The sequence below is a fragment of the Citrus sinensis genome, chromosome 6, assembly GCF_022201045.2.
Source record: "Citrus sinensis cultivar Valencia sweet orange chromosome 6, DVS_A1.0, whole genome shotgun sequence".
Classification (NCBI taxonomy): domain Eukaryota; kingdom Viridiplantae; phylum Streptophyta; class Magnoliopsida; order Sapindales; family Rutaceae; genus Citrus; species Citrus sinensis.
Window position 1 is genome coordinate 17,928,574 of NC_068561.1, and position 18,457 is coordinate 17,947,030.

Sequence of the window (18,457 nt, forward strand, 5' to 3'; positions counted from 1 at the left end):
AATTCTTATATATAGAAAGAGTGATGTAGAGATCATAATCTGATAAGAAAGACCAAAAAAATAAATTTAAAAGAGGGTGAAATTGAGCGTTTAGTTTGCTTAATGTGAAAATAGAGAGAGAATATGCAATCCTAAGCTAAAGAGAAAGAAATTACTAAATGGTAATTTTGAGATATTTAAATTTTAATTTTTTTATGGTGAATTTATTTTTTAAAATGGGTGTAAAAAGAAATTGGGTGGGTTCAGATAGCCCACTCACTCATTTTAAAAAATTAATTTTTAAAAAGTCCTTACTTAAACCTTTCATTGTCTTTTATTTACAGTGCACACCTATAAAAATATTCAATTCACCAAAAGGGGGAGAAAAAGAAGACATCTTCAATTCCTTCTGTAGAAAAATTTTCAAGTACTTATTCAAGTCCATCAAATTCGTTTTTTTTTTTTTAAAAAAAAAAAAACTCATTTTCTTAAACAAACAAAGAAGAAATAACTAAATTAATTCCAAACTTATGATTTATCTAAACCGACTCAGCTTCAATCTTAAAAAATTAGCCATCAACCGGCAAGTTGAGTAAAAACCTTACGAGGAAGTGCCAGAAATATTATACTAAAAATAGAAGCATAGATGCATGAGATGAAACTAATTTTAGGAAGTAATCAATGAAGTTAACGAACCATCACCAAATTTTGCCAACTTAACAGCAGTTTGCTAGATCTTACGAAGCTGAAAAGCGATTGGAGCAATTAACTGTTTATTTACTGAAAAATCAAAAGGGTACGTAATAGCTTCTTTGTAAATAGTTGTACGACTTTTAGGTTTTAAGGAAGAAGAATTGTTTATATGTTAGAAAGATTTTACTAATTATATGGGTATCTAAAGTAATTATGTTTTATTTACTCATAATAGATTGTTCCTTCTAATAGATCACATCATAGGTAATTTTTAATAAATTATTTTATTAAAATAAGAGAGCTCGATTAATTTTTAAATTGTAAATAGTCCTACCCTTTGTTCAATTAAGTAAGAAATATATACCAACACAATTTAAACTAAAAAAAAAAACTCTTTATTTGGTTACATTTATTTTTCTAATGGAACAAAGTAGGAAAATAAAACAGAAAAAGACCTCATATGTTGGGTTATTTCTTTTTAAACATTTAACATTTATATTGACTTAATTAACCGATCATGTTCTGTTTATTCTCAAAATTTATATAGTTAGTCATGGATAAAAATCCGGTTGCAATTGCAAATTAAGTTGAAGGCATTTCATTCCTAATTACTGCAGCGTGTCCACTATCCTGGACATTTGTCTCCAAGCGTAATAAATTAATTTTTTTCTCATTTTGAAAAGGGTTAGTTATCTTTGGGTGACACATATTTTGATAAATTTCAAAAAGATGACACGTGTTTTAAAAATACTCGAGTCAATCATTAATTTTAATGTAAACAGTAAATTAATTACAAAATAATATTTTTGCCCCTAGAATTAATTATAAAATAATGTCTATGTCCGTATAATAGCTACAAAATGATATTTATATCCCCACAATTAGTTATAAAATATGTTTTTCCCCCTACTCAATTATTTTTTATTTTTTAAATAAAAATTTCATCTAAGTGTAATTAGCAGACTTTTTTTGGTTAAATCAAATAAATATTTTTAAAAAGTTTCTTGTTGAATCAAACTTTGCCGTATTTAATAAGAAAATTTTGTTTGATTCAACAAGAATTTTTTTTTTTAAAAAAAGATTGCATGATTTAACGAAAAAAACCCGTTGATACACTTAGATATAATTTTTTATAATTTTTCTACTTAAAAGATAAAAAATAATTGAGTAGGGATAAAAACATATTTTGTAACTAATTGTAGGACTAGAAATGTCATTTTGCAGCTACTATAGGGGCATAAATGTCATTTTATAATTAATTATGGGGCAGAAATGTCATTTTATAATTAATTTACTGTTTACATTAAAGTTAACGGTAAAGTTAACGGTTTGTTGCTGCTCGAGTATTTTAAAAACACGTGTTACCTTTTTAAAAATTTTCAAAACATGTGTCACCTAGAGGTAATTAATCCTTTTAAAAATTTAAGTTGTGCTTGTTTTTTAATTTTCGATCTGAATAGGTCTGAAATTGATTGAAGTATGATCGGATGTGAGTAAAAATTTTTGAATTATATTTTTTTAGTATCTGAATATATATAAGATACATCTTATTTATTTTTATAAATAAAAGTATCTAAAATATAGTTATTTGATATTTATGTTCTCATAAGTCAAAATGTATAAAGAGATTAGGTTTTATAGTTAAGAAAATAAATATATTTAATATAAATATATTTAGGATATAATATTTACTTTTCATTCAAACGTTTATCTATCTAGATAAAAGTCACAAAATTTTAGTTTTTTATTCAAATGTAAATGTCTTAAAATTAATTATAATTAAGTTACAAAAACACAAACAAACAAACTTTTTTAAAATTTGAAATTGATAAAATTTCGGACTTCGGTCGTTTAACAAAAAAGTCTCACTTCTGTTGTGAGCGACGTTACTTTCAAATTAACTTCTTTGTTTAACACATGGCATCACATGTGGGCAAGTGGCAAGCTCTCTTTCATCATGCATACCATATCTGAGGGCTGGTGGCTCTGTGCCACCGGCTTGCAGTGGAGTCAAGAGTCTTAATGCGGCGGCCAACACAACACCCAACCGCCAGGCGACGCGCAGGTGCTTGAAATCTGCGCCCGGCAGCATCCTCGGTGTCAACTACGCCCTTGCAGCTGGCCTCCCTAGCGAGTAGCGAGCGCGGTGTCAAAGTTCCTTACCCGATTAGCCCAAACTCCGACTGTGCCAAGTAATTACTAGTTCTCTAATTATATCACATATATATACATATAACATGTATAAGAACATAACTGATATTACATTGTGTATGATTCGTTAATTATTTTATTATTTAAAAAGTGGATTATTAATTTACGATTTGTTGCTGTATATATTGTAGGGTGAATTGAGATTATTGGAGGAGTTATAATCTGCATCAAGATACACTATATAAAATGGGAGTTACTGTTTACTTGTTAGCAGGGATGGCAAAACATCGGGTTGGGTCGGGTAATTCCACAATCATTTTAGTCATACACAATTCAATTCAACAACTCAACATAAAAAAAAAAAAAAAAAACTCATGTCTTATACAAATAAAAATACAATACAATTAAATTAAAAACACACAATGTGTGATGTTGTGAGGATGTGTTGTGTCCGTATGTTAACTTGTGTTAGTTTTTTTTTTTTTAAATAAGGTCGGGTCGGGTCGGGTAGGCATTAAACCCGACCCAGACCCTAAATTTGTTCGGGCCTTAAAATCTTGGCCCTAACCCGACCCTAAACTTGAAAATTTGGGTCAAAGCCCTAAAAATTAGAGTCGGGTCAATCGGGCCAAAATTAGGGTCGGGCTAAATTGCCAAGCCTACTTGTTAGGGACTCTCCTTGATTAAGAAATTAATAAGTGATGGTATTTGTTATCGTATTAGAACTTCATCAGAGTGAAAATTCCACCATTAAAAATAGGAAATTAATTGTGAAATCATAGATAAAGTATATTCCATTGGATTGCATTCTCTAATTAAAAATAAGAAATGTATATGAAAGTTCTTATCTTGTCACTTCCTTAACCAATTAGACTACCGATGCATCTTCTAATTATAAAGTATGAAATATATGTAAAATTTATCTTTTAACAACCTTAAACAACTAGACTACGGTGAGTGTTCGTTAATTAGATAGTTTTGTTGTTCGATTTTACAATCCAAAATACATATCTAACTAGTTAAGAGAATCCAAGATTTTACTTACTAGTTAAACATTTTATCACAAGTGAATTGAGATATTACAACACATTCATAATTTAACATAAAAAGTTCAAATAATGACCTTATTAACACTAGAAAGTGTACATTTAATAAAGATTAAAATTATTTTTTTTCACTTATAGTGTTGATAACACTAACAATTTCATCGCATTTACAAATTCTAACCTATTTTATAAATCATCTATTTTTATTTATTTTTTAGTATGATTTTTGTATTTTATAGGTAAATTCCTAAATTCATAATACTTGAATCAGAAAAATTAGATACCCTTATAGTTAAAGTAATCAACCATTTTTAATTCGTCATGACCCAAACACATTCTAAGATATGATGAAGTTTCAAAATATTAATTTAGATGACTTCATTCTCCAGAAATCAAGTATATCCAAAGGTACCCGCATCATTCATTTCAGAAGCCATATACATTCATTTATAAGCAAATTTATTAAGTTAAAAAATTGACAAATGGACAATGTAGTTATTTTAAAATAAAATTGACGTATTGTATTCTCATGGGGTAATTGTATTACAATGGATGTATTCAAGATTTTCTCCTTCATCCAATCATCCCTTATAAGAAAAATGTATTTAATTAGGTAAACTTCTTAAATTATCTCCAAACAGAGCACGAGCAAAGTGTTGAGGACCGAATATTTCATTATCTACTCTTTCTAGACTTTAACCTCTAAAATTTTATCTCTATAATTGTTGATTCCCTAAATTTTAAATTATGGCATCGCTTCTGTGCACAGTGAAATCAAGAGCGTTCATTTCATTAATAGCACTAGCCAGAGGTCGGAATCACGCTCTTTTGTATTATAACCGATGAATATAGCTTATAAGTAACTATATTATGATTTCCCGACTGTTTCTATGCGAGAACCAATTAGTATGCTTGTGTAGCAAAAATGATTATTGTGCAAAGAAATTAATTAACTGACAAAAGATTCTCTTGGTTTAATTTTATTACCATTGCAAATCGTAAATTAATTTCTTTCGTTACGAGTCTTACCTGCTCTATGCTTCTCAATAATGACTTTCATGTGGAGGATATGCAAGATTCTCCTATTGTATTTATTTCTCATATATAGTGGGTTAGGATAAATCATTTTAATACATAGCTAAATAATGTAAAATATTAAAGAATAAATTTGATAGACTTATTTACTATGTGATCAAATATGATGTTAATGAATTTAATTTTGAATACACTCTCTATGTAGTAGGTAGTATATTATGGATAAGTATAACTTTATAATGTGTTATTGCGGCTTACAATGGGATGAATAATTTTATAACTAATATACGAGGATCTTCACATTAGTATATACGTGACTTTAGCACATTGGAATTCACTTTTTGTCATTGTCTATTCTCGGTTAAGAGTGTGTGTGGCTCTCATCATCTCTCTCCCTCTCATTTGCTTTTGCTTTTGTGTGTATGATGATGAAACTGTAATTTGTAGTTGATTTCGAATAAAATAGGCTTTTGATTCAGCAACATTTCAAGTGATCAACAACAACTCATGAATGGCATATCAGGATAACAAATGTATCCTCCCTCTCAAGACGTGTTTGATTGTGAATACAAAGATCATGGGATTATCCTTTTAAAAAAACAATTTAGCGATATATGGTGAAAATAATTTAGCAGTTCGTTATTGTTTAAAATCTAAGTTAATCTTGCTAATGATTCTAATAATTATTTTATGAATTATGCAGACATAAGTCAACTTCTATAGAGAATTTGGCATGCATTTTATTGAAATACAGAATAAACTTATAACGATATAAACTTGTATATAATTAATTTATTATTTTTAATTTTTACGATGTTATAAAATAACTTTTGTCGTAGTTTATTAATGTACAGAATTCTCTTATTGAAATTTTTTGTAACAAACATGGATCTTATTAAATTACAATCAATATAACTTACAATACTTGTAACATGACAATGAATTCCATTGACATATCACAAATTTTTACATATTTATAAGGACTGTAAATTACATTAATTATAACTTAATAAAATCCAACAAAGCATATGCGAATCATTTTTTGACCATAACTAATAACTACGGGTTGGTCAGGTAGTCCTTTACATGACCAAAATTAATGTCACCGACCCGGAAGTATGTACGGCCATCGATCATTTAATTTTTCTACTTAACATGTGTCGGTCGTATATGAATGATTGGAATGATGATGCACTCGTCAAATAAATACGTGGGACTCATAAATTGGGAGAGTGTGTTAAGACTCGAGGTACACGTTACATATTACTTTACATAGTTGTACACTTGTACCCTCTAGCCTCAGAAATTAATTTAATTTGCGACAGCATTGTTTAAATTGCACAACCATAACCGTATTTGAAAATGAAAGCATTAAATCAAACTCAACTCCCAACTAAGTTAACCACACACTTCGTATTCCTAATCGTATATAAATACGAGGCCCGAGCTACCATAATCCTCACACAACATACAACGACCTGAAGAAAAGTTCCAAGTTAAGCAACATTCTCATTTCTCAGAGCTAATTAAGAACATTATACATGGCTCTTAAGCTTGCTTGTGCTGTGCTGCTAATGTGCATGGTGATGGGTGCGCCCATTGCCCAAGCTGCCGTCACATGTGGCCAAGTGACAAGCTCTCTTCAAGCGTGCATGCCATATGTGACGGGCCCCGGTGGAGGCGCTGTGCCGCCAGCCTGCTGTAGCGGGATTAAGAGTCTTAACTCCGCAGCCACCACCACACCCGACCGCCAGAGCGTTTGCAACTGCTTGAAAACCGCTGCTGGCTCCATCAGAAACCTCAACCTCAACCTCGCTTCTGGCCTCCCACGCCAGTGTGGCGTCAACATTCCTTACCAAATCAGCCCATCCGTTGACTGCAGCAGGTAATTATATATTCAGCATTAAATCATATTTTATTGTATATATTGTACGTGCATGACTCATTAATTTCTCCTTCACAAAATTGTTTAATGATTTTTTTTTTGGTTCTGTTGCAGAGTGAGATGAAGATCTTGGAAAAGAGAATATATGCTGAAGTATTATTATATATAATATGAATATAAAATGGAATAATAAAGTGGGTGATATGGACTCTCCTAGGTCAAGAGAGTATTAGTACTATGCATCTATCATATATGTACCAGAGTGTCATCCACCGAGTCCCTTGCCACGATTCTCATATATAATATACTACTTTGTTATTTAATGGCTTCTGTTTCTTACACTTCTTATTTGATTAATTTCTTGGCTTATATTTAAAAATTACTGATCATGATACAATTCCTTAAAAGGAATTAAATTAATAATTAACTATGTCCACATGAACTATGAAATCACTTGGCACATATACAGTCAGACAAAAACTATCTGAATTGTATTTTCGAGGTTTATCAAGATAATCAGCCAACATTTCAACTGAATTAACTGCTATTTATTATTCTCCGCAAAAAAGTGAGCAAACAAAAAGTTTAGAGAAGAAATGTAATAACGGCAATTCAGCCATCTAGTTCGCAACTGCCAAGTAGGAGCTAATGACGAGATTGTTTTATTTGTTAAATAAATTATTAACAAATAAAGTTTTTTTTAATGACCAAATAAAATTGAAAAAGAAGAAGTTGTGATAATGGCAAAATTTTAATTTTAGCATAGGTTAAAGTTGAAAATTGGAATTAACTTAAATCCAGAGAGCGCACAAATGAACATGTTTTCTTTTTTTTTTGACATATTCCCTCCTACGTATTATAAGTTTTCTCCTTTGATATATAAATTAAACAAGCCCATGCAACTGCAAGATGTCCACGATTGATTAATGATTGATCTGGATCCCAATTTCATAATTAGTTGAAGTATAATAAAAATTAAATCTTTTATGGAACGTGTTAGTGGTAGAATTTGGGTCATCCGATTAGAGCGTGACATGCGTGCAGCAACCCTCGTGACCAATTGGACCTTGCAAAATGTGAAGAGAAAATTCAAAGGATAAGGAAAAATGGAAAGATCTCAAGAAAAGTACATGCGCCACCTTATTAATCTAAAACAGAAAATGTCTCCTAAAATGCCTTAAGGTTGCTACATAATAATGGAGGACCATGTGATCATAATAATGACCTATTCACCAAAACTACACATCATTATAATGGTCCCTATGTGGATCTCCTCAACAATCACATGCACCAAGAGTAAGAGAGGGAATCACCCCAATTGTAATCTGACCTATCAATAGAGGAGTCAACTACTCTAAAAGCTCAATTGACTCATTTATAATAAAGCAATCAGAGATTAAGACGTGTTATCAAAGATAGTCTCTCAGCTAGCACATGTCTGGCCCTAAAGAGGCTAAAACACTCAAATTAGATAATCAAATTATCCAAAAGCCCTTACCTGAGAAGGGGAATGACTTATTACACTTGCACGTGTCTAAAAAGACATTAACATGTTCTCAAGGACACTCCCTGTATAATCTCAACAAAACATGTTCAACTTAGCTTCCTCATAACTCTCAATTTTTTATTGATATTATGGTTTTTCAAAAACCCATCACTCTCTCCAACACTTATCTGACTTGGTCGTCAAACTGCCGTCATTGGCCATCATTGGCGTCGCCTTTAATGATTGTTTTCTCTTATTTTCAAGTCCATCCCAATTCTATTAACCTTCAAAAAATTGTTACAAGACAAATCAACCCATACTATTATCAAAACTATCTCTTAAAAACAAAATATCATAATGTTTTGGGCTGAACCAAAATCAAATAAAAAATGTAACGTACCTTGTTAGTACAAATCAATGATGATTTTTATTTTTTCTAAAGTTTTATTACTTACTCTTTTCTCTATGATATACTTAATATCTGACGTTGTTATAGGTTTGAAGAGAGTTTTTTTTTTCTTTTTTTAAATTGAATTTAAGTTCAAGCTCTTTTTGCTACTTAGGAGAAATCCAATCTTCTAGATTTTTTTTTTCTAATTATTGAATTTAAGGTGTTTCAAGCTCTTTTCATATTTTGGAGAAGTCAAATCTTCTAGACTATGCGTCTAAGTGTCATCAGCTTGTTTATCGTAATCTTGTGTGGTATAGAATATGTGTAATAATATAATTCCTGTTAAATTCTAAGATAATTTTATTTTTACTTTAAAAAAATGATTTTTTTAATGACTTGAGATTTTGTGTGTTATGATATATTAAACAATAAAAATTTTAATCTCAATCATACATTATTAATGGAGAGAATGACACGAGTTCCTTAAATATTCTCACTTTTATTACATTCAATCCCAATTGGCTAATACTTTTCATTACCTATTACATCTTGCTGTTAAGACGGTTAAAAAAAAATCTGATGTGTTTTTATTACCTATTATGCACTCTCTATCACTTTATTGTGATATGTTTTCAAAAGGTATTAAAATTTTTCTATGTTAAAAAGTCAAATTCAATCATTTAAAAATAATGTTTGAATGTGAAGGCTACAACATCAAAGATGTAATGAGTAATTAATAAAATTTAAGGATGTAAACAAGTAATAGAAATAATTATTATTAAAAACATTTAAAGTTCATTCTTATTTATCAAATAGTATATACAGAGTGCGTTGGCACACTATATTACATTATACTCTATTAGATATATTACATTAGGATGCATTGCATTAAGTTATAATGCAATATTATGTTTGGTGTAGTATGGACGGTATAATATAAAATAATATTATTTTATATTAATATATAAATTTAAATATTATTTTATATTAATATATAAATTTAATTAATATTATTTAAATTTATTAATATTATGTTTGGTACATTTTCTTATTGTTCTTGATTCAATTCTTTAAGTCGGATAAAAAATAACGACATAAATATGAAAATTTAACGATAAAATTGAAATAAAATACAAATTAATTGACTCAGAATAACAATTCATGAACTATTCTACTCCAAACTTGTCCAATTAATATCATGTTCGGACATGTATTAAAGTTGAATGTGGAAGCACACTTAAAAAAAAAAGATGAATGCGGAAGCAAAGTCGCAAAACGAATTAATTTGACGTCTACGGCATTCATGATTCTCTTTTATCATGATATATATTGATTGTTTCATTATAGAGTAATTATGCTAACCCACAATATTACACACATAATCAATAACATTCAATTTTATCAGACCACTTGGTGCCACCCAAGAATAAGAATACAAAGCAGCAGAACCCCACAATTTTTTTTTCCTTAATATCAGCTAATTCCAAATTTTGACACTTAAGTCAGTGGTCGTGAGGTTGATATCAAATTCAGTGGTCGTGAGGCTGACACATTAAGAATCAAATAGAGTTTTTTTTTTTTAAAAAAAATTTTAAAAAGAAAAAATTAAATGCGCATTTCATTACTCCCTTTAATCTTTTACATAGGCTTAGCTAACTACTCTGGGCCTCAGTAAAAATGAACCCTGTAATTACAGTAAGTTCCATTTGGGCTTCGACAGATACAGCCTGAGCCCGAGTGTGAACCCGAACTGAGATTGAAACCCTGAAACGGGCAACATGGTTTTCTTCAGAGACCAGCCAAAGCAAAACAAACATTAACCATGTGAATTAGTTTGTCACTATTATTAATTAATTCACACCGGCTGTTGACCAAATTGACCCACGCTTGAACAATTATAGTTTCCACCTTGAAGATCCCCTTTATCATTGTGACCCTTTTCCTTGGATATTATTTAGTGATGCCCACCTTGAAGAGCATAAATTACTGAATCGGCAGCAAATGTGTTTTCTCAAATAAGAACTTAGCATAATTCCTAGTATATATTTAGCTATAGACAAATGTTAATTTCTTGAAGGATATTGTCAAGGCTCACCATATCTCTTTTCAAAAATATTGCCATTTCATTGAACCCAAGAGCTAGCTACTCTAGCATATGACCTAAAAGGGCAAAAAATAAAGAAGTAAATTGTATTTTTGTGTTCATTACTTTTTTTGAAAGCTGTAATTGATGGTGATTAGACAAAAATAAAAAAAAAAGGTAATTAACTGTTAATTTTATAATATTAATCACGAATGAACGTGTAGGAAGAATAAAAAAAGAAAAAAGAAAAAAAAAGTACTAATAAGTTTAGCTGGCTTACAAAATTCAAATTCATGTGCATATCTCTTGTCTGCCTATTTCTTCATAAATGAACTTTCCCCGCTGTAGTTGCAGGTGAAAATTACTAAATGAGTACTGTCAGTCACCTACCCACAGTATTCAATCTTTGAATTTTATTTGCTACTACAATAAGCTAGCTCTACTCTCTTTTTGACTGGACCCAATTTTTCAGGAGTGGTAAAAAACTTGATTCAATTCCATAAATCACAGCATTTAACACGCTCAACCACAATTCATGAATCGCAATGAATTCAATCAACCACCTCAGATACTCTCACTTAAATACACACCATTATTTTACCTTCTATATATATCAACACACCAACGCTCAGTGTTGCTCAACACAAGCTAGGGTATCATAATGGCTAGCTCCGTAATGCTGATGAAACTTGTGACAGGCTGCATCTTGGTGCTTGTTTGCTTGATGGGCAGTGCGTTCGTGTCCACCAAAGCACAAGTAACATGCCGCACGGTGGTGAATGACTTGTCTCCATGCATATCCTACGTGTCATACGGCGGGGCCGTGACGACGAACTGTTGCAACGGAGTGAGGACACTCTACAATGCCGCTCGGTCCACAGCTGACCGTCAGACCGTGTGTACGTGCTTGAAACAAGCTGTCAGTGGAATCTCGTACACCAGGTACCAGCTCGGACTCGCAGCTGGACTTCCCGGCAAATGTGGACTCAACATTCCTTACCAGATCAGCCCTTCTACTGACTGCAGCAGGTATGTATGCATATATGTAAATGTATATGTATGTGTATGTGTGTGTGTGTGTGCGTGTGCGTGTATCATGTGCTATATATTATTGTAATTTGATGTTTTTGGTTTCTGATATTTTCTGTTTTGATCTTTTTGTTTATTAACTTTTTCTTTTTTTGTGATTTTTGCAGGGTGCAGTGAGAATGATGAACTAGTAGCCATCAGTTATGACGCTGTGTGCTTGGATAATTAAGCATGGGGTGAGAGAATAAGAGTGCTGCGCTTCTGTTTGATGGTGTGTTAGTGTTAAATAGAAGTTGTTAGCGTCATCTGGTGGGATTTATGTTGTCTCATGTTTTGTTAGGTTCTGTCCCAACCATAAGTACTAAAGAATAAGATTTTGTAAGTTACGTTTATGGAGTGACATTTTGTTATTATGTGTTATAATGAGCTCAGCACTTGGCTTTTTATTTCTTTTTTTTTTAATTATAATAATTTTCAGGACATGATTTACATACATACATACATACATACATATAATAAAGAAAAATAGTGGGGAAAGAAATAGTACAGAACTAGTCAAATTCATGAAGAACCCATATTTAGGCATCCCCAAGAGTCTTCAAGCCAGTTTTTGGCAATTGTGGAAGGGGGTGTATCCGACGAAAAAGAATCTGAAGTTGTGACCAATCAGCCACAGTCTGCCCTTTTTTTTATTTTATTTTATATGGGAACAATAAAAATTCAAATGCTGGATACACAAGCGCCAAGGTGGTTGAAAATCGGGTTTCATATTCCATTTACTAGAAAGTAAAGATTGAAATGAATTTGTTTCCCTGATTCGATCAAAATATATATTTTTATATCAAAATATAAAAATTCAAATCCTGAATACACAAGCGCCATCGACTACTTATTCGGGAACGAGGAGGAAAACAGTGTGTTGGGATATTATTAAATGATATCTTCACCAAAGATGCATACAATATTTTAGAGTATAACTAGGAATATTCCTTAATTTTTTTTTTCAGAATATATCTAGACTTCTATTAGCTTCACCAACTAATCAAGTAACAAATCTCTTGTAAAACTTAAACCTAAACCTTATTATTTTTTTCAGATCTAGAGCTGAAAAACTTCAAATCTATTATAAAAAAAGTACATGCATCTTGATGGATAATAGTAGTAACAATGTTTGCATGAAGCAAAAGTAGAGGTGGTAAAATAAGTTAGGATACAAATATAACACAACTTTTTCGTATTGACAAATATTGACAGATTAATAAATAGATTAATTAATGACAAGACATGAGAAATAATTGTGTTGAATCCGTACTGGACCATCTCAACACAATTACATGTTTATGAGACAAATATCAATTAATATGTGGTAATATTATTTTAAAAAAATTAATTAATGTATACACTGACACTAAATTAATTATTTATGCCCTATCCTTATTATATTGTAATCTTGTTCATGTTATATTTCCGTCATGTTCATTTATTTGTGACTTATTTTTAAGAATAATATTGATAAGTTTATTATTTTTTAATTTAATTTTCAATTTTTTATTAAATATGGTAAACAGGTCAATATGATTAACATGACTAATGAACGAGTTGTATCCATGTTTTGATGTTTCAACACGATTAATAAATGAGTCATATTTGTATTTGGTTAAATTTATCGCAACACAAACATGACACGTTTATACAAATTGACAATCCTAAGCAGAAGCTGTGAATACACAACCATAGAAAGAACTACCTTCACAGATGAAGTAGAAGGAGATCTACCTTCAGGAGCAGATCTGCATACAAATTAGTATGGACCATTGATTGTGCTAAAAAAAATTATTTTCACATTAATTTTTTTAAAAAATTATGTTTGAGCGACGGTAAATTTATAAATAAATTTTAATATTAGCAAATGCTAAGTTATATTTAACTATAATTTACACCACTCACACACATTTTACGGGCCCACACTGATGTTATTGTTCGTGTGAGTGGTGTAAGTTACAACCAAATGTAACTTATGGGCTCCCTTTGACATTAGTGTCAATTTTATAAATTGCTAATTTTATTATAGTTTTTACCTCCAATGAATTAATTTTTTAGTTCCACCCTGTTTACCTTCACCCATGAAGTTGAAGAAAGCACAAAGATAAAAAATAAAAAGAGAAGAAAAAACTAAAGCGTAAAGCCGCCAGAAGAGGAGCTCTCCTTCTGACGGCATGGAAAGGAGATGTTTGTGATTTGTTTGCAGGGATAAGAGAGAAAGAGAGAGAGAAAGAGAGAGATACAAAAATTATAATTAGTTTTTATATTGATTGGCAAAAATTGAGACAATCAACTTTTGTGTTGGTTTTTCTCTTCCATCCCACTTTAATTCCTTTCGTAAAAGAAGAAAAAAAAAATACTTTATTATAACCTTAAGTTAATGATAAGTTTAAGGATGTATATACGAATGAGCTGATAATGGATAGCAATTGCAAAAAGCATAAAAAAACAAAACAGAAGAAAGCCAAAATAAGGGGGAAAAAACAAAAACAAAATGGTGACCATCAAGCATGGAATAAGTATGACATGACTTCCAATTGTTAAATAAGTTGGACGACAACTCTCGGTTATAGTTAGACCCCTTGGATCCTGGGGGTTTGACTGCTTGACCCATCACACGTCCGATAGAATAGTTTGCATTTTATTCTTTTGGGAAGTCCTGTACAGTGAGTACACACATTACAAAGCTTTCTTTCTTCTTCTTCTTCTTCTTCTTCTTTATAATATATATTTTTATTACAAGTTTGGTAATAGCGGTTCTGTTTAACCATAATTTTACATGTAGCTAGCAAGACTTCAAAAAAGTGATGGGATCATGGAATTGGTCCAACCGCCAAAACCAATAGCTTTTTAATTCAATCCTACCTAAAAAGTTAAGTAAATGGCATATATTTCTGATATTCAACAAACCCAACCAAGAAAAGACGACTATGCATTCTATGAAGGTTCACAGATGTTCAACGTTAGCCTAACCCAAACACAATTAGGCCCCATCGTCATCGACGTGTCCACTCCCATTGAGGGAATAGCAATTTTCGGTTCACAAATTTTCAAATTACTGGATCACAGATTACGGCAGCGGCACTAAACAGACACACTGCAATCTCTAGTCCCTCTCTTATCTGTCCCAATCCCATTTTCATATCATGCAATTTATCTTTTCCTTGGTCTTTTTCAATCAATTTTAAGAGATATAGGGTAATTTTGATTGCGTTATAGTTTAACCAAAAGCTTGAGTTTTAATAAGCAAGACCTAACATTAGTTTTAAGATCAGCCACTAACATCAAGCTAAAAAGCTATAGCTGGTAGCGGAGGCAGTTAATGATCCGCTTTTAAGATTTAGATCTTTAAAAACCGTGACAGAGACCAAACAATACTATATATAAGGATCGAAGGTCTAGCATAGAAATTTGCTTTTGGCGGTTATATTAGTGGAATTAATACTTAATCTAATAAACTCAAGTTGCCAGATAAAGGCGCAATATTAATCTTAATGATGAGAAATCGAACTAAATTCATTTAGTTTTTCATAATAACGACAAAAAAAAAATATCTTCCTATGCAATACCGGCTACAGGCATACGAAATTACCTTTGCCGTGCAAAAGGTGGAGAGATATTTTGTGGGCGATGATGATATTCTTTTCCCCATTAAACATAGTACTTATCATCATTTGTATGATGCGTCAAAAGTAAGACACTAGCAAATGAGATAGAGGCAGCAAACCTCCCACTACAATTCAAGCTACCTCTCTCACATGAAAATCATAACCCAAAACCGTTTGCAATTGGCCTGGTTTTGGTGCAACTGCTACACCCAAGGATTATGATAGGCTTTAGTAGTGCTAACTAAAGTGCTTTATAATCATGATTAGTTAGGCAAGTTATTAATCTAATACAAAATTACTATAATATCTTAAACTTTTTCACTTTGTAAGTATCAAAAGTGTCTAATAATCTCTTGCAACTTGACCCCTTCTTGGGGTGCAGTTGATCCCTTTTTGATATAAATCAACATAAGCTAGCTTCCACTACTCATATGTGCACCACAAAAGTCACTTTTCAAATAACTTGATATATATAGTCATAAACCTTCAGATATTTCAGTTCATGAGTTATACCATATCAAATTGAAAATATCCCCAAGTAAGGCTGATAATTATTTATGTTTCCCTGCTGAATCTTCATCTTTTTTGTTCTAATATTGTTGGGTTTCGGTTCTAGATAAAATTTGAGTGTCCATACAGGACCATTTCCAGCAAAAACGGTCCCGGATTCCATTAACAGCCACTCACCTTACTTTGTATGTCCCTTTCTAGTTGGAATATTTACAACATTACTGTAACTCAAAAAAGCCACAAATAAAACCATGTCCGAGCTTTGAATCCTACCAAAAAAAAAATCTTCATCCCCTCACTTTTTTTTTTCCTCTCTTTTCTTATCTTGAAAGAAACCCTAGCAAGCGGCTAGAAGCGAATATGCATAGGCGGTTGCTTGAGACAGAGCTAAGCGTGTCACCGCCGACGGCGAGTGGAAACAGAACCCACGATTCGTTCGTTAACGAGGCGAATTTTGATACCAACATGGTGATAATACTGGCAGCTTTGCTATGTGCGTTAATATGTGCACTTGGGTTAAATTCAATAGTCCGTTGCGCTCTGCGGTGTAGCCACAGGCTTGCTATAGAGACACCGGAGCAAGCGGCCGCACGGCTGGCCGTAACGGGCCTGAAGAAGCGGGATTTAAGGCGAATTCCGGTGGCTGTTTACGGGGAAGGAGTGGATATTCCAGCCACCGAGTGTCCGATTTGTCTTGGAGAATTTGTTGATGGAGAGAAAGTTCGAGTGCTGCCAAAATGTAACCACGGATTCCACGTAAGGTGTATTGATACGTGGCTTTTGTCACACTCATCGTGTCCGAATTGTCGCCATTCCTTGCTTAATAATAATGAACGCTCAACTGCAAGTTCAAGTGCCGCGGAGGAACCTGCCGGAGCTCCGGCGCCGGGAAATGACGCCGCTGAGCAAACCACCGTGGTTGTTGTAAGTAGTTGTTAATTAATGAGCCAATTAAAGGTATTTAAACCTGAAAGGTTAAATTTCTCTCAAAAACAAAAAAAAAAAAAACTTGAAAGGTTAAATGACAATTAGTGTTACATGTTACATCGCGACCTGATTGATGTATCTAATTTGAACCATACACATGCGGCACCCAATTTAGAGTAAAACTTGTTCCAGAACTCATAATAGGATCAAATGAAATTAATGTTTATGTTTTTCAGTTTTAGCAAGCTTATAGAGTAATAGTTATTTACATATCTCATAATTTTTTAGCACACAAGTTTTTCACAATTTTATAAATAATTTACTGTGCTCTTTTATGAACTCATAATTAAAAAAAATTATAAATAATCTCATAATTAAATATTTTTAAACCTTGGACCAAACACTTTTTGGGGGGGGGGGGTCTGAATCTCTTAGGAGGAGAGGCCAAATTTGCATTAAAACCATCCATAAGTAATTAATTAATTATTGATGGCAGTTTTGATCAGCTAGCTGCGAATGAAAAATTATTAACTGTTTAATAGCAGTAAATTTAGATGGTCACCAGTATTATTGAAACAATGCAATTTCACTTGACATTGCTTTCTTCTCAAATTGTCTACTTGGGCTAAGAAATTCAGTTACATATCGCTTTACATGGTTTTCAATTTCTTCAACTGCATCATTAATAATGGGGTTCCACTATCTTCTAGTTCTCCATCCGTAATCATACAATTGTTAGGCGAGCAATGAATTTTGTTGACGATGAAATTGAAAACTAGATGCAATCTTATAGAACAAGCAAAGAATCATCTTCATAGATAAAGCTCCGCCGGCCGTAATTAATGTCATCCACTGCATGATCCATTAGTTAGTTCAGTGGAACAACTGGTTTTCAATTTCAAATAAAAGTAATGCCATCTGTTTATTTATTTTTTTCCATGTATCTCAATTGCCACATGTGACAAAATTTTATACAATATGCGTTCTATGTGGAATTACATAGCACTTTAATGCTACCTAAAGCCCTTTCTAATCAATTTGCTAATAAAAAGAAATAAATATGATAAATGAAATTACAAAAGTACCCTCTTTTTTTTAAAAAAAAAAATCATTTACAATTTTAGTTTTTAAATTTCTAATTAAGTTTGATTTGATAGTTGTCACCTCTTTACTTATGCTGTGAGGACTTAATGTTGGCAAGTTCCGGCAGTCCTTTGACAACTTCTAATTCTATTTAAAGGAAAAGAAAAAGAGAGAGAGAAACAAACTGATTGAAGATTAAAGAACCATAGGGGACTTATTGTACAAAAATGTGAGGGTATGTGTACACACACACACACACACCTTTCAAAGGGTAAATGGGCACCTAGTTAAATTGGATTGGGTATTATCTAAATCCAGCCCATTTCACGGCCCATGACCTTTCCCATTGGGATTCAAAAAACCTCAAATTATAATATAAATTCTCTTTTAAGCATTAATTATAAAAAAAAATGAAGCAAATCAAAGTTTAGAATCAATATAATTTATAAATTTATTTTCTAAAAAAAAGGGTTTGGCTTGGCCCGAGGTTTTTTTTTTTTTTTTTTTTC

At 31.8% G+C, this 18,457-nt stretch overlaps 3 protein-coding genes across 3 annotated transcripts; all 3 read left to right on the forward strand.

Annotated features, from left to right (window-relative positions):
* The first annotated feature begins 6,351 nt into the window (after positions 1–6,351).
* LOC102624990 (non-specific lipid-transfer protein-like) lies at positions 6,352–7,112 on the forward strand. The gene is made up of 2 exons (XM_006481120.4): positions 6,352–6,789; positions 6,904–7,112. Exons 1-2 carry the CDS (start codon positions 6,446–6,448, stop codon positions 6,911–6,913), a joined length of 354 nt encoding a protein of 117 aa, XP_006481183.1. The 5' UTR covers positions 6,352–6,445; the 3' UTR covers positions 6,914–7,112.
* A 4,260-nt stretch (positions 7,113–11,372) lies between these two features.
* LOC102625272 (non-specific lipid-transfer protein 1-like) lies at positions 11,373–12,224 on the forward strand. Its single transcript, XM_052443042.1, has 2 exons — positions 11,373–11,778; positions 11,946–12,224. The coding sequence occupies exons 1-2, from the start codon at positions 11,411–11,413 to the stop codon at positions 11,953–11,955; spliced, it is 378 nt and encodes a 125-aa protein (XP_052299002.1). The 5' UTR covers positions 11,373–11,410; the 3' UTR covers positions 11,956–12,224.
* A 3,626-nt stretch (positions 12,225–15,850) lies between these two features.
* LOC102625542 (RING-H2 finger protein ATL74) lies at positions 15,851–17,110 on the forward strand. The gene has a single exon (XM_006481122.4). The coding sequence runs from the start codon at positions 16,299–16,301 to the stop codon at positions 16,875–16,877; it is 579 nt and encodes a 192-aa protein (XP_006481185.1). The 5' UTR covers positions 15,851–16,298; the 3' UTR covers positions 16,878–17,110.
* Positions 17,111–18,457: the final 1,347 nt, after the last annotated feature.

Excerpts from the sequence above, each read along its gene's own strand:
- LOC102625542 (XM_006481122.4), top strand. The coding sequence starts at position 16,299 with ATGCATAGGCGGTTGCTTGAGACAGAGCTAAGCGTGTCACCGCCGACG.
- LOC102624990 (XM_006481120.4), top strand. The coding sequence starts at position 6,446 with ATGGCTCTTAAGCTTGCTTGTGCTGTGCTGCTAATGTGCATGGTGATG.
- LOC102625272 (XM_052443042.1), top strand. The coding sequence starts at position 11,411 with ATGGCTAGCTCCGTAATGCTGATGAAACTTGTGACAGGCTGCATCTTG.